The 27106-nt window shown below is 45.7% G+C and overlaps 1 protein-coding gene across 4 annotated transcripts in view; it reads left to right on the forward strand.

The window, feature by feature from the left end:
- Window positions 1-506: 506 nt before the first annotated feature.
- LOC144943462 (integrin beta-1-like) overlaps window positions 507-27106 on the forward strand; it is a 48649-nt gene continuing 22049 nt past the window's right edge. The window contains exons 1-2 of one of the 4 annotated variants that reach the window (XM_078870907.1): window positions 507-916; window positions 26088-26163. In XM_078870907.1, the coding sequence (XP_078727033.1) occupies window positions 26088-26163 (76 nt within the window). In that variant the 5' untranslated portion in view covers window positions 507-916. Of the gene's footprint in view, window positions 917-6681; window positions 6713-21623; window positions 22196-22303; window positions 22428-26087; window positions 26164-27106 lie in introns of those variants that run through there. The other 3 variants (XM_078870908.1, XM_078870905.1, XM_078870904.1) reach the window with 3 other exon arrangements.

Below are 27106 nucleotides of genomic sequence, written 5' to 3' on the forward strand. Positions count from 1 at the left end.
TATTTTCGTGAAAATTTTTTTCAAAAATTTTACACTTTTTAGGACAAAAATATTATTTTTAATTACCAATTGCTTAATGCTGCCATGCAATCATCTGACCCATAGGTGGCAGCCATCTCAAGCCAGAGGACGAGAGGACTCTAGCCGCCACGCATATAAAGGATTTATAGTGAAAAACTTTGTTTTTTACGGATTATACTTGTTTACACCTGATGAAGGAAGCTTGTGTTGCCTCCGAAACGTCGTGATTTAATTTAGTTATTTTCATTTATTATTATTTTATCATTATTTTTTTACCTACGTGACTTTACCTAAAAAAGCGTTAAGCGATAACAAAAAAAATATGTGACTGTTATAAGGCGTTATACTCGTATTATTTCAGCCGCTTTAAAAAACAAACCTCACTTTCTCTCTTTTTATGGACAGGAATCCTACTTTTTTTTATCTTAATAATAATTATAATAAACGTGGGTTCTGTGTCGTGCCCTATAAATTCCACGTGGTGGCGTTGCTTCGGATGAAACGGAACGCACGCGCCTGGCCGGGTCCCACAAAGCAACAATCGAATTTTTGTTTCGTTAAATGCTTCTACAAGAGTGGCGAGGTTTAGTCACTCGAATAATAATAATAACGATGATGATTGTTATTATAACGACGACGATAAACTCGAGTTAGAAGTTCTAAAGCTTTTCGCAATAACTATTATCGAGTCTCGGGCGGTCCGTTCTTCCACGACGACTTCACTGCACCATCGCCATCGGACCCTTTTTATATTTAATTTTATTGATTAGTTATCTGTTTAAACAACTACAAAAAACGGTCTTAAACGTTGCATAGTTGATCGATTTTCGCCGTGCGAGTTGCCGATCGCTTCGACAAGAAAGTGGTAAAAGTCTTCGTCTTACACAACAATACGGTACAGTAAACGTCTTTGTTGATTCTTTTGTTGTTGTTGTTGATTATTGTTGTTGTTACACGCATACAACATGTACCGTCGTGTTGTTGAAGTTTACTGCACCACATACTTTAGTTAAATTAACTTGTTGTAACCAACACGCTGATTAAATATATTTAAAACAACCGGCTACTACACAGTACTGTATTGAGTACTGTATTGCATGTTTAAATGTATTTAAAACATTACACGGTACATATACACAATGCTTGCGTAAGTTACATCGTATAACAGTTTAATTAAACGTATTGTTGTTGTATAACACTGTACAGTTGTACCCCATTGTAGTTTTGTGAGTGGAGCGGTGGCGCAGTGGTTAGCGCACTGTGATATGAACCCGGCCGGCATTCTGAATTAAATCCCCAATCCCGGATAACATCAGTGGCAACACGGTGATCGATTGATCCCATTACTACCTCTCCCACACCGCCGACCCACATTTCACCAACCCGCATTGTCCAGCGTGGTGAAGTATGGTCAAACATGGTAATGGGGCCTTCATCCAGCAGTAAATTGTCCATATCAAGAGGCATAGCTTTGATTGCATTGTTCCTTTACACGTGTACGAAAATGCACGAGTATCGTACACTGAACTAGTGTACTCTACTTTAATTCAAGTTTCCTGGACGGTATAGCACGCAAACACGTGTACTGTTACTCAAGTGTTAGATGTGGTACAATCACTACACGTGTGCTGTGATTAAAATGTGATCTATGGTACAGTATACCATACACGTGTACTGTTATTCAAGTGTGCTCTATGGTACAGTACACATACACGTGTACTGTTATTCAAGTATGTTCTATGGTATAGTACATCATACACGTGTACTGTTATTTAAGTGTTAGATGTGGTATAGTACACAACACGTGTACTGTGATTCAAGTGTGTTCTGCTGTATAGTACACCATACATGTGTACTGATTCAAGTGTTAGATGTGGTACAGTACACCATACACGTACTGTTATTCAAGTGTGCTCTATGGTATAGTACACCACGTGTACTGCTACTCAAGTGTTAGATGTGGTACAGTACACTCACTACACGTGTACAACATCGGACTGCTGTGTTTGACCCAGATAACTGTAATTCTATAGAATTGGCCGATGACGAATACGGTGAAACAGCAGTTTACATAACTAGTCCATGTTGCTGTGAGTCGTCTCCGCTGAGTCGATCTTTGCTGTTGATAAGTGGGTGTCACACCACGTGTTATCACGACTGTACTTGGGCGCACGTGGGGATTTTTCGTGGTGTTCGGAGTGGTCATGCAACTCGGGCACTCTGCAGAGAGATCAGCCTCGTGCTTAAGATGACCTCCAGAAATGCAAATAATCAGACGGAACGAGTGATTGTGTAAGAAATCGTTTGTGGGTTTGTTTATTTACAGAGATGGACATTTGAAGATGACATTTCTGATTTGTATTCTCTCTTTGGAGTGCATGTGACTCATTGACACAGCAGTGGGTGACCTTAAGTCTACATGATTTACATATTTATATGTGGAACGTTGGAATAAGATTGGCACAACGTGGCCCAACGTTGGCCCAACGTTGGCCCAACGTTGGCATGCTCACTGTGTAGATTCCACTCAACAGGGTAAATTTTTCAGCATCGACCAATCCTCACCGATTTCCTAATTTTGTAAAACAACACGACGTATCAATGTACGTGTACAGACAGCCCTTTATAGATCCACTGCTGGATGAGGCCCCCCTACCACCACGTTGTGAAGATGATTTGACCTTTCTTCACCACGCTGGTCAGTGCGGGTTTGGTGAATGTGGGAGCATAGAGTTACGTTACCCTGAAGCCTGTAACAACATCATTGCTGTGCATGATGGGTCACCCACCCAAGCGTTATCCTAGCTCATCCTTGCTTAACTTCCTAGGATCTAAATAACAGTCACTGATATGTAGTTGATTTCAAGAATTGCAGACGTGATAAGGTGCATGGAGAGTGGGTTTGACCCGACTGCCATGGATTTCTTGGGTACAAATCTTAAATCAGCAGCTCGGCAGAAATGAAAAGGGAGATAAAAGCCGGATATGGAAGTTAAATATACAGCACAGACACAATCTACCTGTGGGTGTGCACCACCACTCCTTTTCCTGTGTTCCAGTGAACCGTAGAGTATTGTTAATGAAATCACGTGCAAACGAGTGGTCCTTTGGAGGGATGACCCTTAAATGTGTTTGCTATTGAACATCATTAATCCTCTTGCCTACCTTTGGTACTCCTCATCCATTTGTTTATGTGGACAAATAGCCTTAATTATAACCTTGGAGAGAAGAGTGGCTCTGTGGAACGCAACGGTGCTTTACACTTTGCAGAAGGTGCACGGTTGATGAATATAAACTTAAATTTCGATTTAAAGCTTTCGTGACTGCAGGGATTCATCTTCTTGGTTCTTTCGGTAAAGTCACTTAACTTTACCGAAAGAACCAAGAAGATGAATATAAACTTGTATTTTCTTGTCTTTGTGCAACGGGACATCTTCATGCGTAACTCTATTCCCTAATGTTGGTTAAAATTCGTTCTTCCAGACTGCACCATTACATACTAAGTGCACCGTTTGCAAATTTATCCAGCATATGTCCAAGCACATTACAATATTTCCTGAATAAAAATGCTCTTCACCCACAAAAGGGGGGGGCCTCACTGAGGCTCTAGGCTTTTTTTTCTTAAAGGCCCTGCTACACACTGGGATGTTTGATCAATTCCATTGGTGCGTTGTACCGTGTCCTTTCCCCGCACCTCCGATAAGCACAGTTGGCTATGTACGGCGCGAAAGAAGTTTAGCATACATACACGCGTAGATTAAAAAAAGTTATATTTCAGTACTGCCTTCCCCTGGCAACCTCGCAGCATCTTTTTTTTTCTCCAGGCAGGCTTTAATCAAGTACTAAGGTTCAACCCTGGTTAGCTACTGGGATCTAACTAGTTTGGGCACATTAAAGGTGATTTGGTTGTAGGCAAGACTTATTGAGAATACAGTGCAATGCTAATTATAATAAACAATTGGCAAAGTGCACATTTTGTCCCTCCAGCCAGCCAGGATCTTCCCCATCCTGTGTCAGTCATGCATGTTGTTTGACCATACTTCCCCTCACTGGTCCGTGAGGGGAGGAACCAGACCGGTTCTTATATCATTCGCCACTGATGTTCGTAGCAATTGCTGGGAAATTAACTCCGGTACCTGGGTTTATACCCCAATGCACTTACCCACGAAAAAAGTGGCGTATTTTACATTGTTAACCTCACCTGAAGCATTCCGCAAAATCTATCAGCGGTTCCCATGTGTCCATGCATGCATGTCCATTTGCTGCATGTGCATTATTCACACAACAGCTGTGGTTCCAGAATGGCGTATGCAGCTGTGGCATGTTAAACACTTGTGGCTTACAACAACTTGGCAGTTTCGCGTTGAGCGTACGCACATTTACACAACCACAAGCGGAGACGAACCTTCGCTTCAAACAAATCTAACCTCTATGCGCACTACAGGAAATGTTCCCATCGCCTGCCCACATGGGTGTTTACTTTTATTTACCTCGATTGTGCTATCAGCTTCAATTTAACACGGCGAATGATCCATCTGGATCTCTGGCAGAGCAGTGCAATGACCCCCAGAAGCGGATATCACAGAGTTACCTCTGAGATCCCTCCAAGTGACCTAGTCTGCACAGTAGAGGGCACCACTATCCCACCAGCTCTGCCGTATGAGTAATATTTGCCGTGTGACGGTAAAAACGATGTTTTAATCCTCAGAGCTGCAGGTTAAGCCAATTTAAGTGACGGATTACATTTAATGGTTTTTTTGTCCAGTCGTTGGTGACCAGACTTAGACCATCAACCCATTACACTTGAGAACCCAGGTTAATCGGAAGGAGCTGCCTGGATTTGAACTGAGGAATTGAGCTGTTTGATTCAATGTAAGAATTGCCAAAATTTAGCTTACTTTTCATTTGTGCATGGTGTTCACTCACGTTCTGTTAATTCTCACGAATCCAGCCTTTTCACATGCAGTAATGCGAATTATAATTACAGTATTTTCTTTGGTTTGGCCAAAGTTGTGTCGTTAAAACCCTACACCACCCGACATGGCCCAACATTAATTGGCACGTGTACAGGGTTAAGGGCATTTAAATGTAGTGAAGCATTATCTTGTTCCGATCTCTGACATGAATATTGTTTATCAGCTCCACACCCTCTGAGAGAGGAACTGTTACACTTTAGGGAGGCGCGTCACACAATAGCTTCCGCTGTCCGTTGTATTTCACACATCACAACGGCCAATATGTAAGGCAACATTGGGTCCCGATTTCCGCGCGTTCCGCCGCTCACACATTAAGGAGCAGTGTGGGTCTGTGTGGCGGCACGATCCGGATTCCGGCAAAAAGACCTATCGTGACATGTGGCGCACACATGAATGCTTGTGGCGCACAGCTGCAGCCACAGTCTGTCGACCGCAGAAAGAATGAACGAGACGAGAGCCATGCCACCATATCGGATAACGGCCAAAAATTGCACATTCTTGACAAAGGGACCTCAAAAGCCAAAATACGTTGAAGTATCTCGCGCGTACTTTGCAAATTGCGATGCGTGTTATTGGCGACCGTCGGTTTCACAGTTTTACGTTCATATTGTCTTGAAAGTACGTGGCGCACAATGACAACGCAACGATGATAACTTGCATTTGCAGTTTCTGTACCGTAGCGATAAAAACAACCTTGAAGAGTCTTCGTCACAGAGTCGTAGTCTTTGTTAACTCGGCGCATCGTCTCGAATAGAAATACTGGTGATGATTTTTTTTTTGAATTTACGTCTCTTGGTTAATTTACTGTTGGACGAAGGCCTCGTCATGCCCATCATGGGACATTGTTTTTTTAATTGTTTTTTATTATCATACATCACCTCGCTGCTCCAGTGCAGGTTGCTGGAGGGACAGCACCAGATGTCGCAACCGGGTACCCGATACCTGTACCCTACCCGATACCCGGCCGGGTACGGGTAGCCGGGTATCGGGTAGGGTACGGGTACCCGTTTGCGACCCTGGTGCGGTCGGGTACGGGTAAGGAATCAAAACCCGTTTGCGACCTCTGGACAGCACCCAGGAACCGGTTTCCATTTCACTCGTTGCAGACGTTAGCCCTGGCCAGAAATTGGATTCGGATCTCCCAAGTTCAAAGAGCAGTGCGCTAACCACTGCCACCGCTCCGCCCTCATCTCTTCAAGGGTAAGGGTTAAATGAGCACCACGTGGTGATGCTGCACCACCGAGAGGCAATTAAAAGTCATCGGTGCTTGTCATGTGTTCCTAAACTTCCCGTGCTCAATAGCTGTTTCCTTCATGACCGGCATAGAATATTCAACAAGATGACAAGCCCTCTGTTCGGCAGGATGCCCCGATGTTTCATTCCACGTGTTGGGAGCTTTCTTCGTGATCTAACCCAAACAAACGTCATCATGAATATCCGCATACATTTACACGATCAAACCCCAAAAAACTGTTTCATCAATATTCATGAACAAAATTGGTTACGAAAGCCTACCCGTTCAAGAGAAAAAATTCTTCTTGAATTAGGCAAGGTTACAAGAGCTTAAGGAAAGAGATTATGGAAGGGAAATTCCAAAGTTGAGCATTGCTCGGATAGAAGCACAAAGAAGAAGGGTTTTTATCTGCAGTGCACGATGGTTGAACACGGCCGTGGGTGAGACGACCAGAGCCAAGTCCGGTCGACCGAGTTTCAACGTAGGTGGAGGTAACGGCGCGTGAAGGTCATGGGAATAGTTAACCGTGGCAGTTTGTCTGTGGGTAGGGAGAGGCTGGCGTGCGTTAGCAGGCGCCCTAGTGTGTGTATGACACGCGGGTAACGCAAGAGACTTAACAGCCCTCGTATGCATATTTTTTGAGTGTACCACACTGGTACTTTCATTCCTTTATCATTCCACTGCCGGATAAAGGCTTCTCTTCCATGCCGTGCTGGTCATGGGTGTTGTGTGACCGTATTTCAGCACATTGGTGAAGGAGAGGCATCCCCCACAGGACCAATTCAGATAGATTATATGGCTGCTATAAATTCCCACGTGATAAGCCGCTTCGTTGAGCTCTCATTTGTGGCCAGGTCGCTTCTGAAAACGGAAGCTAATAGCCAAGCGGGCTTTACCTGGTAAAATATCTCCGTGACTTTACCGAAAGAGCCAAAGAGTATAAAATTGTTTATTTTCATTAAAATAAAATGTTTTTGTATTCTTTGTTGTAACGATCTTACCCGCCCTGGCTGGACCTCTGTGAAAAAGAGCATTATAGCTCATCGGATTCCTCCAGTATGAAATAAGGATTCTGATTCTAAATAACTCGCTGCTGATGCGAGATAAGGGTTTTCTTCTCACAGTGCGAAATAAGTTCAACATCGACACATACATGTGGCCAGGAATTGAACTCGGCTTGCTCGGTTCGTAGTGCAGCACGCTCCTTCCCTCTGGTACATAATGTACCGTTAGTTTCTCTGTGCTAATTTTGCCCAAAGGCTATACATTTCTCAACGCCGGAATCGGTAAGTTGAATGGTGAGTTCCCGTAGGCATTTGTTTGAGCATTTTATAGTTTTATTGAAGATATCTGAAGTGTGTTTGGATGAATGAACATGGGATATAATAATTTCCCTTGCAATAATAAGCCTGTTGGCCACCTCTATAAGATGTCTTGCAATGATACGTTCCTAACCATGAAATATTTAGGATGTTTCTTTTTGTCGTAAAACACAACTAACTCATGTTTGCACTTTACACGACAGGACTTGTAAACCCTTTATTAAGTAATATCTTTTCTCTCGCCGTTAATCTACGGAATGCCATCAATCCGGTCTCTGCGCGGGAGGCTCCGTGGGGTTGAGCTCGCTCGCTCGCCAGGACTTTCTTAAAGGATTAGCGAGAAGTAAAAACACGCCGGTCACCCGGCGTCGTCCCTTGGCGTTATCCGCGCCCACTTGCGAACTTCAAACTACAGTAATTCTGTTTTTTTTCTGTGGTTGTCCCATCTGATGGCGGAAGCTTGTGTTGCCTCCGAAACGTCGTGATTTAATTTAGTTATTTTTTTTCACCTACGTGACTTTACCAAAAGAACCAAAGAGTATAGATCCTTGCAGTCACTAAAACTTCAAATCTAGAATTCAACCTCATCGCACTGCGCGCCAACAGAACCGGCGGGCGCTCGGTGTGAGGTCCTTAGTTGCGCTCAGAGCAGTCACCAAATAAGGTTAGGCACGCCGCACGCCCCACTAAAACCAGCCCGAACGGCACGCACACAAATATAGCCAGCGCCACCCTGCCCCGGTGTTGGTGCTAGCCCATTGCGGGGGGGGGGGGTCAGCAGAAATTATCTTTTGTAGGCCCCCCGCATCCTGTATTCGATGTTTACAGTCCTATTGGGACGACAGAAGAGATGTGGACGAGAGTTATGAAAGTAGTGAGATAAGAGAAATGTAGACACAAATGTCGATGTGTGGTGAGATAAGAAGAAGAAGAGGGGACATTCGGGACAAGACAAATGAGAGAGATTAAATGGATTTTGTTTATGTTGCTGTGATTAGCTTGTGATGTGTCCGAGAGGACGTGCACCATTGAGATGGAGCGGTTAAATAATTTTGTGTGCAGCAGGATCATGAGAGGTGACGGTGGCTTGGGGGAGGTCTTCATCCAAAAGTAGATTGACCATGTCTGATGATAATGATCATGTTTATTAGAATTTGAGTTTGAGCTGATATTTGCTTCATCACAATTTTTGGTTTGATGGATCGTGGGCCCTAAGTTTCTTCTTGGTTTGCTCAAGCCTAGCGCCGCCACGGACTCTCCCTCCTATCGCTCTACAACACGCTGACAGCTGTGGCCAAACATTCCTCACCGAATCGTGGCAGGAATAGAGAAGAAAAAATTACAAGTAGAAAAACACGGACGTCTCTGTGAAAAATATTCAGTGACGTGAAACCTGGGTAATGATGGCCGTGTTTAGCGCGATAAAGGACAGCCCACTCCCCGGTGCCCGTGTAATGGGTATTTTTAGTTTTCTAAACATGTTTGTTTATCTGATCTGAAAGCGGATTTCATATTTGTAATCAGGATGTCGTGTTTTGACTGAAAGATGCAATTAAATTGTTTGTAAAGTAAAGCCGTTCACCCGGAAAGACTCCAGTCTCATCAGACCTCGAAAGTTAAGCAGGGTTTAGCCTGAATAGTGCTTGAATGGGTGGCCACCATGTATGTATTATGTTGAACTTCTTTCGCACCGTACATAGCCAACCGTGCTAACTGGAGGTGTGGGGGGAGGGACAACAAACTTCAAAAAAGCAGTAATAAAGAAATTGTTTCATGCACAGCTGTTCTGGGTTGGTTGCAAGGCTACGTGGCGAGCAGCAGACTTTATTATGCCCCCACATTTTACTGGTAGGAACCTCCTGGTTACACCAGCCCACAGGGGATTATTGTGTTCGTCCGTCGTGCATCCAAAAAGGAGAGGGGAGGGTGGGGAGGGGCTGGGTGGGGAGGGTGGGGCTGGATGGGGAGTGGGAGGGGTGTTGCTGGGTGGGGAGGGGCTGGTCACCCCGTGGTGCCCTTATAAAACTCAACGTTTAACCTACTCACGCCGGCTTGTGCCTGCTCTCACAGTTGGCCATATTTGCGGAATACACCACGCCGCCGTTGACCCTGGCCATTGACCGAGCAACCCAACGTTTCAACCAGCTCCCTCCGCAGGAATGTGTTGGCTCCCCACGTTCATTCACCAGCAATGGCCAACGTGGGGGAAGTGTGGGATCACATGACCTGCAACCACTTGTGGCTGCTCTACCCACCCCCCATGTAATATTAATTAATACAAAGTCTGATCGCAAATCATGACAATTCATGCCAGTGGCTTGGGTGCTGGTGAGGTATGGAATTGTTTCAGGTCTAGAACTTGGCATTCCTAGCAGACCTGGATGGCACTTTTTATATGGATAGCAAAAACGCAATTTCTTCCATCTCCAGGGCACTCCTGTTGTCCGAGCAGATTCTGAGATACTAGGAAGAATGGATGACAAATAAACGCAGGCCTGAATTTTTTTTGCCAGGTCGTTTTGGATCGGTGACCTGGAAAAAAGATTCTGCATCTGGCACACTCCATCTCTGGCTATGCCAGTGGCTAATAGTCACATGCCACCTACTACACAGTCCACTAGCAACCTGGGAGAATGTTCATTAAAAAACTAAGCTCTGGGTGTACGGAGAGGTTTTCCACCTGTTTTGGATTTCTCAGGGTCATCCTTTTTTTTGAGACATCTGTAAGTCTTCCCAGGACATTAAGAGTGCCAGTTGTTTTTGTCAGTCGTGTAATATTACACCACTGTAGACAATGCGTGTACATGAGGTTTTCCCCCCTCTTGTGATTATTGTGAGATATTTTTCTTCTCACTACATGTCCCAGATTGGTACACCTCCGAGGTGTCAACCCTGGTATACGGATCAAGCAGAGGTTCACTGCGTTCTCAACTCTTGCATATAAGGGAAAAGAAACGGTGGTTATTGCAATGCAGGTCTTTTTATTTTACAACAGCCCAACAGCAAAAGAAAGTGAATGCTGAGCCATCATTTGCAGAACCATGCCCACCTTTCTTTAGAAACTTGCATTTAGAGTAATTGGTTGCTGCTATAAATTTCCACGCGATAAGCCACTTTGTTGAGCTATCACTTGTGGCCAGGTCGCTTCTGAAAAAGAGCTACATAAATTTTGATTTAAAGAATTCGTGACTGCAGGGATTCATATTCTTGGTTCTTTCGGTAAAGTCACGTAGAAGGAAAATAATAAAATAATAAAAATATAAAACAATAAAAATTCTCACGACGCTTCGACTGCAACACAAGCAATCATCATCAGGTGTTAAATCCACAGCAATAAATTTTATTTTATTATTTCCCTTCTACGTGTCTTTACCGAAAGAACCAAGAATATAAGAGCTACATAGCTCAGTGGGCTTTACCCGGTAAAATAAAACAGTTAAAAAAAAATGAGTGAAAAAAAATCTTATGGTGATATTACCCCAAAAAACCAGTCTAATTTCACGAGACCTGGTTTCTAGCCTCTGACCGTGATGAATTGACCTCTTATTCCCAGGGTTTAAACCTCAAAGCACAGAGGTCACTCTCGCGAAATATTCTTGAGAGTCTGAGAACTGGGTGGAATGTCTGTGGTTAAGGTCCAGGACAAGTCACCATAACAGAAAAAAAACATCACCAGAGCGTGGCTACTCTTGAAATACATTACGCAATAACATTGCAACATTAAGCATACTTTGTTGTTGTAAGATGTGTCATTGAAAACGTTTCCATTGTTAATTTACATAGAACTTGTGAATTAAATGCGTATAAATGTTAATGTACAGCCTTTTTCGAAATCCACTGTTGGATGAGGGTCTGCCCACGCTGTGCGGAGCGTGGGGGTTTATTTGACCATACTTCATCACGCTGGTCAGTGGGGGTTGGTGAAGGTTGGGAACATAGAACAGTACAACATTGGCTCTAACTGCACTCCGCACTGTTGCCCAGAATTATTCCGTATGGACATATCCGTATCATTATAAACACTTGTTTCGTGAATTCTTAGCCTATTGAGTATTTAATACAGGGGAGGGGTTTTTTTTGCTGCTGTGCCGTACAGCTCTCTCATGTGTTTCTGGTTGCGCCTGGGTTTGTCTGGCGGGATGTCCGATGTTTCGCTGCAAACTCTGGCAGCTTCACTTCCTGTAAAAGCTCCCAGCGTGTGTTCTGCATTGCAATTCAGAAGTGACTCAAATTTTGCGTGTGCAAAGTGTGACTCGGTTTGTTATGCATCTAGAGCACACGGAAATGTACCACACAGCGCTACTGACTATCCACTATGTGCGTGGGTGACTACGTAGCCTGGCGGTCTGCTTACTTCCAGCCGATTCGGCATGTACGATTCATTGGTTCAACTCCTGTTACAGCTGCCTGGGACTTTCTGCAGGGCAATACCAACATGCGTTGCTGGGTTTCTGTTTGGAAGTTAATATAAAACGTGGTCTGGTGTCTCAGAGGTCAGAGTGCCGAGTTTACACTGCCGAGGTCCTGGGCTCAAATCTGGGGTTTCAGCCAGCTGTGCATGAACTTGGTTCTTAAGTGGAGTAAGTTGATGGTCTCAACTCAATCAGCAATGACCGCACACACAAACACAGAAGACATCGTATAAAATTAGGTTTTACACTTCATTGGGCTAAATTTCAATTCTGAGGTTTTAAAGTAACGATTTTGACCATCGTGCCGTTAACGTTACTCTCTGTGGCCGGGCTATTGGGAAGGTGTTGCCCCTGACTTTGTGAGCCAGAGGTCACTTGAATTTGATCTCAGATGTAGGTCTGTGATGTCTGCTTCCACGCGGCCGTTCTGCAACACAAACGGTTGCATGGCCCTGTCGAGGGATCTGAAGAAAGGGATCCTGTTTCTACTATTTTTATATTAATAGGTAAGGCCCACTGTGCTTTATAGCTGTTTTTCAGAAGTGACCTGGCCACAAATGATAGCCCAATGAAGTGGCTTATTACGTGGAAATTTATTGCTAATTTATTTGGAAATGTGGAGTGAAAAACCGGAGGATGGGGAGAAAAAAAATTTGCGGCCAAGGGGAGGGCATTCAAACTCCAAATATACGGTTGTTGTCACGGTCAGGATCTAACCGATGGCCTCCTGTATTCCAGGCGAGGTAGTTAACATCTTGGCAACCGTGGATCCAAACGTGCCGCCAAAAGCACAATCGGGATTAAATCAGGAGGAAAGTTTGTTTTTAATTAATACAAATAAGGAAGAGAAGTCACTGGCCGTTTTACAATCGTAATTATCAAGTGTTAAAATGAGTTGGGTAGCGGACCGTTTTCCCGAAAATAAATTGTTTATCTTGAACAGCCGTTCCTGGCGCCGTGTGCTGTGATGAATGTATTGTTTTTGCAGTTGCGACCTGATTGCGTCTTGTCTGTCATTGGATGATGGAATCCATTGCATGGAGCTTATGCGGACTTAAGACTTCATCCCAAATGTATTTTATTTTATTCGACAGTATATAAACCACATACAGTTCACACTTTTAAGGATGTGTTTTTTTGCAAGTACATAGAGTTTAAATATATATTTTTTATCCTATTTAAGAGGATAGAGGCTTTGGGAAGGTCTTGTACATTTTTATTCATCCCATAAATTTTACAATTAGCTTGCATTCAAGTAAATGGCACTTATGTACGAAAAAATACATTGTACATGCAGTATGCGTTGCTTTCCACAGATTGCATATCACATAGTGGCGGTTTTAATTTTGCATCGATTAATATCGATTCCTAAGCTCGCGATACATGCATCAAATCAGGTGTCAGAATTGGTTGTTTTTTGGGGGGTTTATTTATTCTACCCAATTTATTAACCTGACCCTGACCTTGACCTATGGCCGTTCGTGGCCACTGCGGTAATATTTACCCCAATGTAATAAGTAATATTAAAAAAAAAACTTTTAAAAAAACACGCTTTTATGAAATGTACTAGTAATGGAAGAACTCCACGACTCCAGGAAGTGGCCCCGAAGCTTGCCAGTACGTAAGCGACCGTGGTCAATTGCAGCCAACGTCAGTTTACCGTTGACATTTAGACCCAAGCCAAAACACAACATATAAAAAAGATTGTTTAATTTTGATTTAATGATAGAATATAGTATTGTCATCAGTATGACAAAAGTATACCAAGTTTGTAGTCGATACTACATTGGGAAGTGGGTTAAAATTGAGTTACAATATTTGGGAATACAACAACAACAGACAGAGTGAGTTAAATGAAAGCGTGTAAAAGAAGACGGGACAATTAATTATGGAATTAATTCGCGACCCTGAAGAGCGACAACAATTCATGTTATTGCCCGGACGTGTGAGTCGGTGCATCTCAACCACAACATAATAAAATACAGCACACACATATAGCGGTCAGGTGCTGGCCCTGTCACTGAAGTGTCTGTGATTGGTTGTGAATTCTCATTTATCCCTTGCAGGCACAATTCTGTATAACTGCGCTTGCGTTCGGTGAAAATGTGACTTTTAAAAAAATATGTTCACATGGTTCTTTGGGTCTTTCGGTAAAGTCATGGAGATAGGTCGTCATCATCCTGATGACGACGATCATCCTGATGACGACCGCTTGTGTTGCGGTCGAAACGCCGTAGTTGTTTGTTATTTTCTTTGAACCTATCTACGTGACTTTACCGAAAGACCCAAAGAATATGAATTCTTGCAGTCACGAAAGCTTGAAGTCAAGATTTGTTCACATGGTTGTTCCTTGTCTTTATTGCTGCTGTTACAATAGTTATATCTGGCTCCGTATTTGCAGTTTTGGAGTTGGCCTGAATTACACTTTAAACGAGTTATAGCATTTGTCCCTTTTGCGGTTGATGGTTATCGCACTTTGGTTTAAACCAGGTAACCCAAGTTCAGTTCCTGTCTGCGACTGACATCAGTGGCTTGTGGTATACCGACTGTTCCTGGGATCTCCATGTCTTCGCCAACCTGCACTGACCAGTGTGGTGAAGTATGGTCTTACACGCTCCCCCACCAATCACTGACATGGCGTGGGGAGGCTTTCATCCAGTGGTGGATTGGCAAACGGCTATAAGTCATCTAGGCCCCGTGTGCATTCCGTTATAGGCTTAATGTCGGCGCAGGCGTGCATGCAGGGATTCATGGGTCAGTGTCATTTATTTTATTATTTGCCACTGGGATAACAATGATCGGCTGTGTCCAGAGCAGCAATTTCGGGTGTGACTCACCCTTCCCTGCACAAAGACAAAGATCTCCCCTTTATAGCCTGAACAGACTTTTTGGGCAAGTGCTGTTAGTGGGTACCTATGAATGCCAGCACCATGCCCGGCCGCCTTTGTCTCCCCAGTGGTGATGTTTACACACTGCACCAGGTACTCATTTGAGGCTGAGTAAACTTAGGGGAGAGGCCCAGGACCGGTTCAGATAATCACTACTGGTGTCAGTGGCCGTGAGCGGTAGTTTAACTCTGGTCGCCGGGTTCATAGCACAGCGCGTTAACCGCTACATTACCGCTGCAACAACAACAACAACACCCACCATTTGCCACGGTGCCTGTGCCAGGCCAGGTGCACTTCAAGGCCATGTGAAGCATTGAAGGCTCGCTGACAGGATGTCACGGGACAGACCCAGGTGCCATGCATGGGTTGACCGACTGAGATGACTAGCAGATGCACCAGCTGTGCCCCTCTACCGTGCCAACTTGCTGAATTTTAACCGTCCGGTGCTCCGCTCGTTGTGGTGATCGTCGCTGCTCGGCCACCGCTGCGCCCGCACGCCATACGGCTGTTCGCAAAGCGGCCAGAGGCACAGACGACGCACGGGGTGTGCACTTATAAGGCGAGGACTATACGCTCGGCGACGGAGAGCGTACCGCTGGAAGAATGAATGTTTCCTCCGTTTGGCTCGCTCGAAGTAAATTTCTCGTGGAAAGTTTAAAAGCCAAAAAAAACCTAATCGGCAAGCTGTTTCCACCGCAAAAAAGACTCTTTGTGTGTAAACCGCGCGGTGACGAGTGGGCACGCTGAATGTAAACTGTCCCGCACTTGTCGGAGCGCGGGGAAAAGTCGCTGCTGTCGTCGCGGAAGGTCAGGCAGGATGCGTCCGCTGTCCTGAGAATACAGAGACGCACCCTGTAGAGCGGGCAAAGCAGCAGCAGCAACAACAACAACAGCAACAAAAAATAAAAGGTAAAAGTGCCATCCTGAAATCGCTTTGCTGGCTGAAAAGCCTCTGCTCGACCAAGTTGAAGAGCCCGCCCCTCTCGAGCCGGCGACCAAAATAACAAGAAGAACCATTTCTTTAGAATTCGGTAAAAAAATTAAAACTCAAGGGTCGCAACGCCATTGTGGTGAATACGGGACGGTGGTCCTGAATGAATGATATCCCACACTGTCTACACGTTTTGGGAAAGAGGTCGGAGTACGCACACTTCATCCCATTTTTCGTGACATGCCAGTCGACTAACTGTGTGGTGTTATCGTTTACACTGATATGTGTACAAAGACTTTGGGGGTGGTGGGTGGGGGAAGATTTCATAAATGTGCTCATTATTTCAACTGCATCGTAGGGACATGGAAACTAAGCAGAGAGCTCTGGATTGCAAGTCCAGTGTGCTAACCATTACACCGCACGGTATAGCATCCAGGCATCGTGTGACCACGTAACTATTCGGTTCACCCGCTCCACGACTCCATGAATTGTCACTATTCACGGTCACGGTCCCGATTAGATTTCAGAATCTATTTTAAATGTGTTGGCCTCCCCTGTGGTGGTTGTGGAGTTTCAGAGTGTGTGTGCACGGTTTTCATGCGTCGATTACGTGCAAAACTAGTAAACTGTCTTGGGCATTCTCTGCTATCTAGCGGCTTGATTGTCGCATTACAAGAGAAGGTGAATTACTTGGTTCACTGAGAATGGGAATTGTACGTATATAAGTATTGGTTGCGACGAGACTTTGCGATATCTATACATTTAGGCTGAACCTGCGCTCTCGGTGAAACTGCTCGCAATCCGGGCTGTCGTTTTTCGGGATGTCCATTTGAAAGTTTTTTTTCTGGAGTTTTCTGGTTGTAAGCTTAGACATGACCGTAATTGTGCCCCCAAATGATCATCTCTAGCCCTGTGAGAACACAAGTAGATTCTGGGTTACTTCGTGACGAACACGCGAATGATCCTGTCGACAATTCTTGCACGTGTCACTCAATGCGTGCATTTATGAGCTGCGCAATTTTTTTGGAAGTGGTCGACCGAGCAAAGCGTGCTGACCCATCGGAATAACCGGCGGGCAGTTGATACCTCTCTCCCAAGAGTACCGAGGAAGGGGGGGGGCAATTGTCATGCGACTTGAAAAGTGGGGCACACATGTTCCATTTTTCTCCTGTGGGTCCATTGTGTTCCACCATTTCACTCTCAAACGCAACGCTGCCCCCCCCAATCCGCACCACCCCCCGCCAAACGGTGACCATTGTGTCTGCTTTCGGTTCGTTTTGCGTGACGACAAACGGCGACCTCCAGGTCCCCACGAGTAAAATCGGCCACCGTCGCCTTCGTTGGGTTAACGTCCGAAGCCGCGCGCCTCCTCGTGGGGCGCATCTCTAGGCCACAAAAAGTGCGGCCGTTTACCGTGCTAACACTGTACCAAGACGGATTTTGAATCCGCTGCCAAAGCGTTCATCGCATTCGACCGCATGTGACCGCCGCCTCCTTTCAACTCGCAGGTTCTCCTGCCGAGATTTTTGAATAATTCCGCACGGACGCGTGTTACTAACGCGCCGTCTCCCCTGTTCTCGTATTGGCTTTGGCTGAAGTTAGGTAAACTACCATAACCCTGAAATCGAAATGCTCCCCCCCCTCCCGCCTCCTAAAAAAAAACCTTAAAGCTGCATGAAAAATATACCGGTAATGTGAATTATTTTGTGTTCCTGGTATTTGGAGAGAGAAGTGAATGTGTTTTGTCACCGGGGGCGGGCGGAGGGGGGGTACTGGGGGTGGTCCATGGAAATGTTTACATCGGCCGGGTGGTCCTCGAGTCAAACACGATTGAGAAACCACCGCCCTGGACCTACGTTCTTCTCTTGCAACTCCTCCTCTATGCCGTCAGCCCACCTCTTGCGTGGGCAGCCCTCGACTCCTTCCTGCTTGCTCCCAGCAATAAACTCATGGGAAGCAAGTGACGCAATGTACTGTGCCCTCAACCGGTCCGCCTGTTAGCTGCTATGTCGATTGTCCGCGAGCCCGAATCGATCCGCACATCTAGCACTTAGCCACGCAATGATTATTCCGAATATCGGCACTTTCTCCACGGGTAAGAGCGGTAAACCCCGCAAGCTGTGTAAACACTCGTCCCATAATGCGCGTGAAGGTGCAAATCCTGCACGGAACTTGTTGAGCGCAAAATATGGGCACCGGCGACGTGTCTGAAAAATGTTTGACGATGCTTTTCAGATACTACTGGCAAAAAATACTTAATTCCCACCATCCGCTCGTCTTCATGAAAAATAAGATCATTGAAATATGCAGATAGGCGGATAATACATCCACCCAACAATGCCCCTTTGTATCAGTGGAGGAAGTTCCACTTATCAGTGGAGGATAACTGGTGAATGCAGCGGCTACATTACTGGGCACGTACAACCAAGGAATTATGTACTGTATGTTTAACTTCTTTTGCACCATACGTAGCTAACCATGCTAATCAGAGGTGCGGGGGAAGGACAACAAATTAAACACAGTAAAGGAGTTTTGAAGAAGTGAGTTTTAAATCTAGATTTAAAAGTGAATAGCTCCAGTGTCTTACTAATAGCGAAAGAAAGAAAGAACGTTCCAGACTGCCGCAGACACGCATCTTAAAGCACGCGACGCAGTGACCGTCTGCGATGATGACCGGAGTTTGCGTGATGGTTTATGCTCCTTGACGAGATGAAAATGGAACGCGTCCGAGGAGGTGGAGAGATGACACCAGTTCTTGTGACGGTGCCAGGTTGATAATTGCATTGCAGGATCGTGAGAGATGATGGTGGCATGAGGGAAACCTTTATCCAGCAGTGGATAGACCACGGACGATGATGCGTCAATTAAATTCTGTACGAGGGCCTTCCTGCACTGTGCGGCTGGTGGGAGTTATTTGACCATACTTCGCCGCGCTGGTCAGCGAGCGTTGGTGAAGGACATGCAGATACGAGTATTAATGAGTGTTTCAGCTACAGTATAGCCTTAAACTTCGGCGAATGAGACCAGTGTTTTGGTAAAATTACAGTATAATTCAAATAAATAATTAGCTTCAGGAGCTTTGTTTAATCACCGGAAGGAAATCGCATTTAATCTGTGAACCTATGGGACCTAATTCCCAGTGGCGATTGCTTGAACACAACATCTCTGGATCTGCCTTGAAGGTCTCAAGGCCTATTGAGTTCCGTTTATTGCGACCTTTGTGTTCCTACAATTCACTTTGAGCAGAGCGAGTCAACCGAACAAAACTGCCCTCATGGTTGCTGAAGTTCCGAATGCTCGACTCTTGACCAAAAAATCAGCAAGTTCAATTCCCGATAGGGTGGTAAGTGGCTATGGGGGGCGGGCACCGGTGGTTAGTGCTGAGCCACAGCTGCTGCGACCGTAGGGTTTGACTCCGGGTCTCAGCCGCCAAACCGAGATTAGAACCGGATGCTCGAAGTGCACTGGGTTGATTGGTGCAGTCACCAATGACTGCGTACACATTCAAACGTATCACTTAAAAATTTGGTTCTAAACTTTATATATAAATTCTAGCCGTCGGGAGTAATACAGTTTAGTTTGGTTGTCGTGCCGTGAAGATTTGTTTGTAGCAGTGTGTTTGGATCAGATATTACTTGAAACTTAAGCTCAGAATTTATATTGATACGTAGGCTCTCACGACTAATTTTGCTATGGTTCATAATTACGGTTATTTCTTTAGGAATAGACCATCGCGTAGGTATCTTTTGTTACTGATGATAGCTCAACGAAGTGGCTTATTACGCTGAAATTATCACCCCGAAGACTAAACGCATAAATTTCTATTTAAAGCTTTCGTGACTGCCGGGATTCATCTTCTTGGTTCTTTCGGTAAAGTCACGTAGAAGGGAAGTAATAAAATAATAAAAATAAAACATAATTAAATAATTCTCACGACGTTTCGGCCACAACGCAAGCAGCCGTCCTCAGGTGAAGAATAAAAGGTTTCGATTTGGTGTTTGATTCTTCACCTGAGGACGGCTGCTTGCGTTGTGGCCGAAACGTCGTGAGAATTATTTTATTATGTTTAATTTTTATTATTTTATTACTTCCCTTCTACGTGACTTTACCGAAAGAACCAAGAAGACTAAACGCATGTTTATGAATGTAAAGGGACAAAGCGGAGGACTCGGATAAAAATCCACAGGACCACGGAGAGAAACATGGAAACCCCAAATATCAGGGTTGAACCCACGACATCCTGTATACCACGTGAAGTAGTTAACATCCCGCCACCACAGCACCCCTATAACCCTCCACCACCTAACAGAGCCAATGAAATCAAGTTGTCACGTTGGGCCATATGCCAATTTATTTTCGTTTTTTCAGAAAACCGGAGAAATGTTAAAAAGCAAGCAAAACTTTGACAGTTTTGTACGTTGTTTTGTGCGGAGCTCACAAAAGCTCAGCCCACCTCACAAGTGAATCTCTGAAATCCACCTGCTACTGTAAGCCGTACTTTTACACGGGAGTCGTGCGATGCTGTACTGCGGCAGTTCTGAATTGGAACTGTCCCCATCGCATGATAAGAAATAGCACAACCGGAATAGGAGTGCGGAAAATACGAATGTATCTTCGTCGTGTTTGTCCCACGCTCTCATCCCTCCCGGGTGGATTAACGGAGCTCACCCTTGGTGGGATGTCAACAATGCACATGCTAAATGAGGGCCTCTCCACCCCACGCGCGCCATGGTGGTTACTTCACCATACTTGGTCAGCGTAGGTTGTTGAAAGCAAGCAGCATTTAGACCTTGGAGCATCGTAGAGTCCAACAATTGTTCTTTTATCACGGGACCTTTTTGGCAGTATCCAAGTATGACAAATAAGAATAGGTTTTACCCTTTCTCGCATTGATAATAATGTATGCAGAAGGCTGTCTCTCTGGTGTCGGCCAATCAGTTTCGAAGACAATGCCCATATATTATGAGAGCATGTTTGTTGGCAAGTTCACCACAAGCACCTTGTGTGGTTAATGCAGTAACTGGATTCCTTGCGAAAGGTTTCTATTTGGTGTTTGAACATTTTAACACCTCCTGTTGTATTGCCAGAGAGGGTAAAAGCCTCTTCATATTTATCACACTTGTTCTTTTGATGCACGACCCCAATTGCAGCCTGCGACACCTATGTTATACATGATGGTTGCCCATCCAAGGACTATCCAGGCCCCACTCTGCTTAGCTTCGATTGGCCACCGATATCGGGCACGTTTGGGAGATTTGGTCGTGGGCAAGTCAACAGCGGTCATCGCATCTAGCGACTGTCGCACGCCCTGGGAATGTGGAGGTGACACCAATGACTCAGTGTGGACAGGGATAAATATTGCCCCCATTGCTGAGCAATGAGACACCTTGACCTAACTCGGCTGTGATGAGTCAAGAAAATGTATTAGCCAACTTTTAACCAACCACGTGTTTTGAGGATTTAGCTCTCCGATGCGTTTGTAGCTTGCGCCGTGCGTTGTTCTGCACGAGTTCCTGAAGAAGCTCCCCGGCAAATACAAGCAAGACGTCAAGACATCACTAGGAGACAACCCAAAAAACACATCGGAGGTCTGGTTCAAGATTGTCTCCGTCTCTTATTGCCGCGCAGATAGAGCGGCACACGGCTACCCGGCCAACACATTTAAAAAAAATACATTTTAAAACTTTTGTATTTTCGAACGCAGCATACCGGAACCACTGTTCAAGGCCTGCAACGGCAGTGCCGGCTATTTGTAACGATCCCTTAAATAGCCCGAGCCAGTCGGTTGCCCCCTCTTCACAAATACCACGTGCCCGTGAGTGAAGCAGTGGAGGCTGGCGTCCCGCATTCCTTTGTGATGCTGCCGCCCACCATCAGCTGTTGGGCCTCGCTGAAGGGTAGTTGCTCCGTAGTGCCCGTCTCTCGCGAGTCCAAGCCTCCCGGCCTGCCTCTCCCCCCCTCCCTTCTCTTCCTCTCTTCCTCTCCCCCAGGCACGCACACAGACACGCAACACACGTCCCTCGCGCACGACGTCCTCCCACTCACTGCAGGGTCATCGCACGCGCGCGCATTCTCCCGCTGCCAGAGCCGGCTCGCCTGGGCCGACTTCTTTAAACTTTGCGTTCCGTTGCGCGACTGGTGGGTGGCGGAGGCGGCGGCGGCACAGAAAAGGTCACCACCAACGTATCTGGAGCGAGCGCGCGCGCTTGATGCGGACGCCTTTCCGTTAGATTCGCGCTGCGTGCGTGAGCTGTGGCCCGCTCGCTCTCTCCGGGCTGTTCGGGACATTTGGCCGCGAGACTTTTGCCTTTGTGCCACGGATTACAGTGATTTAAAGCCAGAAAACCCGTGGATCTTTTTTTTTACGACTCCGTCTTGCAACTTTCCTTGGGACGAGGCGACAAACAAAAGGTGCGTGGCTGACCCCCCCCCACCACCCCCCACCACCGTCGGAAGGGGTTAGAGGGATGCGGAGGGTTGTGTGTGTGTATCTGCGCTCGCACGGGAAATTTGGTTTTATCGTTAGTTTCGGCTTGAAACGACCAATGCGCTCTATATGGAGAAGGAATGCGTGGTGCGCGGCGCGCGATGGCACTGCCCGGGTCACTGCCGAGGGATGCTCGCAACTCCGCTCTTCAAGGAGGTGCTCCAGCCGCTCCAGTCCGTGCCGGGCTGCGGGGCGTCGTCGTCCGTGGAGTTGTGTTGCCTGGCACGCAGGGGTCCTGGGTTCGATCCCGACCCTGACGTCTGCTGTATATTTGAAGTTGGCGTGTCTCTCTCCTCGTGGTGAGATGTTAACTACCTCGCCTGGTATACAGGAGGTCATGGGTTCGATCCAGACCCTGAAGTCTGCTGAATATTTGAAGTTTGTGTGTCTCTCTCTCCCCGTGGTGAGATGTTAACTACCTCGCCTGGTATACAGGAGGTCATGGGTTCGATCCAGACCCTGAAGTCTGCTGAATATTTGAAGTTTGTGTGTCTCTCTCTCCCCGTGGTGAGATGTTAACTACCTCGCCTGGTATACAGGAGGTCCTGGGTTCGATCCCGACCCTGACGTCTGCTGTATATTTGAATTTGGCGTGTTTTCTCTCCCCGTGGTCACGTGGTTTTTTTCTCTGGGTTCTCCAGTTTTTCCCCTCCATATTTAGAAACATGCGTTTACAATATTTGGTTGCGATCATTTTCCGCGTCACAAGCCACTTCGTCGAGCTATCATTTGTGGCCAGGTCGCTTCTTAAAAAAGAGCCGTATAGCTCAGTGGGCCTTACTTTCTGAATTCAAAATAGTTTAGTTTAGAGTTAATTTGGTTTTATACGCGGATTATTTGTGCCTTTTCGCCAGTTCGCCCTGCATTCTTTGGCGATAGGTCGCCTCGATTGCGAGCGAACGACATACAAACATTGCGGTTGGATCGCCGAGTGGTTCTCGAAATAGTTTCATTTCAAGAAAAACTCAACTCATCCGTCAATAGCACAAGAGAGGAGAATCAACTCTATCTAAAGGCAACATTTTGGGAAATGGTCATTCGCTGCTGTGAAGAAGGGCAGTTATCAGATGAGTGTTCTTATCTGACACTTGGGGCTGTGACTCGTTAGAATTGTTCCTCATCATGCGTTTTTCCTTCCCCCTTTGTCATGGCATCTGCACATCCTCCCCCCGCCACCGCCACCACAACTGTTCCCCCTTTCTTCAAGTCCCCGCTGGTCTCCCACATTGTGGTTGTTATTGTTCTCCGCTGATATCACCACACCCTCAACGGGAATGGTTTTGCATGCTCAGTTCCGCGGTGACGGCAGACCGTTGGTGGGCGACGCTGCGGCCACCGTGCGTGTGTGCGCGCGCTGCCGCATCCGGACTCTTTTGGCATTCGTGATGAAGTTCATTTTTTGTTGTTTTTGTGTTCCATTGCGTAAATGTAAATGCACGTGTGTATTTTTTACGTCCTTTGCACCCTACTTGGCGAACTTTGCTAATCGTAGGTGTGCTAGAAAGACAACAAACTAAACACAAAAAGCAATTCTTGAGTGATGAGTTTTCAATCTGGATTTAAAAGTGCATAGCTCCACTGGCTTCCTAATACACTGGTCAACAAAAAAATAAAAAAATTCTGGCCTGGACTTTTGCAGCTGTTTTAGACTAATTTCAGAGTGCTGATTCCAAATCTGATCTCAAATTTGCTATATCACATCTCATTTTTATGCTATCGGCATACCCCATTTTCATTGATTTTACCCGAAATTAACTCTGTAACTTATGATTGCAAGTTGTTGCGAGTCAGTGACTGCTTTAGTGTTAAAATATGGTGCTGTATTTTTAGGATAGTGTGTTTATAATATCATTTTATGTAGATATCCATATTGATTTAATATTTTTCTTCTGCAGTTTTTATTGAAAATGCAATATTTAATATCTCAAAAACTTGATGTGATAGACAAAAACTGATGCTAGATTTGGAATCGGCACCCCAAAATTACCTTAAACCCGTTGGAATACCTTATTCCAGAAAAAGTGTGACCAGTGATATCGAAAGGAAAAGCATTCCAAACGGCCGCAGAAGCACGCATCCTATTATTATGTCTTATTGTTGTTATTGTTTGACTTGCATCATATTTTTATTTTTGCACACAGCGTTGTAATACAGTGGGTTTTTTTTCTGGAAGATTTGCTGGTTTTTCCAGGATGTTTCTGTTGCGCGTCGTCGCTTTAAGATGTTCTCTGTTCATATTTTGTTTGTTGCGGTTGCACCCGACTCAAGAGCCGCATGGCTCACAGTGCTACACCTAATAAATGAAACTTGAAACTTGAAAACTTGATCTGAAAGAGTTCGATGCGGCGACCGCCGTATTTGTTCGACGGCCGGCCAAAAGCCGCCGCCGACGCTGCTGCTGCGTGGACGTCTAAGAGTCGGCGTGACGATGGTTTATGCTCCTTGACGAGATCAGCGAGGTGTTTGGTGGTTCATCTGTGGCGAGCGCTTTGTGTGTAACGAGTGCGCCCCCACAATGTGGCTCAACATGCACGCATGCGTACAATGCTTCGGCTCGCGTTGATGCTTCGGCCCGGCATTGTCGGTGGTCGCACGCCGTGCCTCCCTGCAGCCAACATCGCCGAGCAAAAGCCGTCGTCTGTTTGCGGTACTTTGGAGCGCCGTACTTTGTTACCGTCAATGTTTCGCGGAGTAAATAATTGTAGAAACCATATGCCAGGTCGTGCAAGCTGGCTTTGGGGGTTGGTGGGGGGGTGTTTCTCTTGACCACTCTGTAGAGTTCTTAATAGCAGCAGTCATTTTCAATTCCGCGTTGCCGTCAGATTGCCATTCCCATTTAAAGATCCGTCACTTGAATAGCTTTTGTAGCAGGTCAGCGAAGGCACGCTTGAGGTGTTTTTTCCCCCGAATTAACTTTGAGTTCTCAATATTTCCGGCAGTTGCGTACGGTGCGAAAGAATTTCAACATGCGTTATTGTTAAATAGTCGCAGCGTAAATAACCTTCAAAATGTTTTGTCTGTATGTTGAACTTCTGTCGCATCGTACGTAGCCAACCGTGCTAATTGGAGGTGCGGGGGAAGGACAACAAACTAAACACAAAAAGTAGTTTTAAAGAAATCAGTTTTCAATCTATATTTAAAAGTGCCACAGCTCCAGTGGCTTCCTAATATCGGAAGGAGGAAGAGCGTTCCAGACGGCCGCAGAAGCGCGTCTGAAAGTGCGGGATGCGGTGACCACCATCTTAGGGTTGTCATTAGACTTGTTTGATCAGACCTCCACACCACCCTGGTTATTGTGGGTTGGTGAGGCTTTAGCCCAGGACCGGTTCACATTATGAACCACCGCTTCATGTTTGCCATAGCCGGCAATCGCGGCCCTAGGGCAATGAGCTCTAACCACTGTTTTCTTCTTTCGTATGGCAGCAATATGTTCAGCAAGCGACGTGCCAATGTTGAGGCCTGCTGGCCACGATGAGAGGGCTTCATGAGAGAGTGCGTGTAGATTTGAAGCTTTCGTGACTGCAAGGATTCATACTCTCAGGTTTTTTCGGTAAAGTCATGACTTTAAGTCATATGACTTTACCGAAAAAACCTAAGAGTGAGAGTGCGTGTAGTTTTACTGTTCCTTCTCCGTTGAAGGAGCGCAGATCACAGTAGTTTGCTATAAGGCTCGTAGTTTGGATGTCGTGAATTGGAATCCAGCTAACCACTGAGCAATTGCTTAACAGATGTAATATATACAGGTGTATATATATTCTATGAATCACAGTGCATAGTGTTAAACAAAGTATAATTTATGTGTTTTATTTTTCACAGATGGGAGCCAAGAGAGATGTTGTGGCCGTGCTTTGCTGCATGTTAATGATCAACTCGGCGTGCTTTGCCCAACAAGGTGAGACAAATAATCTGGATGCCAAGTTGTGAATTTTAATTTCCAACCGCTTGAACATTCAACCCGGTGCGCATGGTTAATGCCATGCGGTGGAAGTGTTTATCTTCACTGAAAGTATTACGCCAGGAGTTTATTTCATTTTGTCGGGTTACGTAAAGTAATGTGGGCGGCTCCTCAACAGCACGGTGCCAACCAAAACAAACGGGGCCGTCGTTATTTATCGCGAGTTTTTTTATCGTTGCCCGCGAAGTGTTTACGAAGACGTTGGAGGATGTTGCTTGCGTTTGCTGCGTGACGCCCAGCGATTACGTGAGCGGCGTTTGCTTTGCCGGGGCTTTGCTCTCGGTCTGAACGACGCGTACGGTTTCTCTTTTATTAAAACCACTTTTTCGACAAAGGCTTTGAGAAAGAAAATCGGTGCACGACATTGGCCAGTTGAAAATACAACTTGAACTTTGGTAGCGGGGAACAATGACAAGCAGAGGGGTCACCCCCCCCCACCCCCCCGAGACCCCCCCCCCCCCATTCTGTGAATTGTCACGATTCATTAATCAATTACTCTTTAACAATTCCATCGACTAAAGTGGCCACTATATGTTTCCAGAGGTCACGTAACAAAAATGACATGCAACGTGTAAGAATAATTATCATAAATGCTAAGTTACAGACCTTTGTCAAGCCACTGCTGGATTCAGGCCTTCCCACACCTTTCTGGTCATGGGGATTGTTTGACCGTACTTCACCATGCCGGTCACAGCGTGTTGCTGATGGGGGGAGAGCAGGGCCAGTTTAGACATTTAACTCACCACTGATGATATAGCCTTGACTATTGCGCTAACCAATCAATGCACCACTGCTCCCCATACAACTTGTAAGAAAGAAAAACACGTTGATTCTTGCACACGTGATTGGATGTGTGTATTCTGAGCTCAATAATGTTACA

Source organism: Lampetra fluviatilis, chromosome 31 (assembly GCF_964198595.1).
Source record: "Lampetra fluviatilis chromosome 31, kcLamFluv1.1, whole genome shotgun sequence".
Lineage (NCBI taxonomy): Eukaryota > Metazoa > Chordata > Hyperoartia > Petromyzontiformes > Petromyzontidae > Lampetra > Lampetra fluviatilis.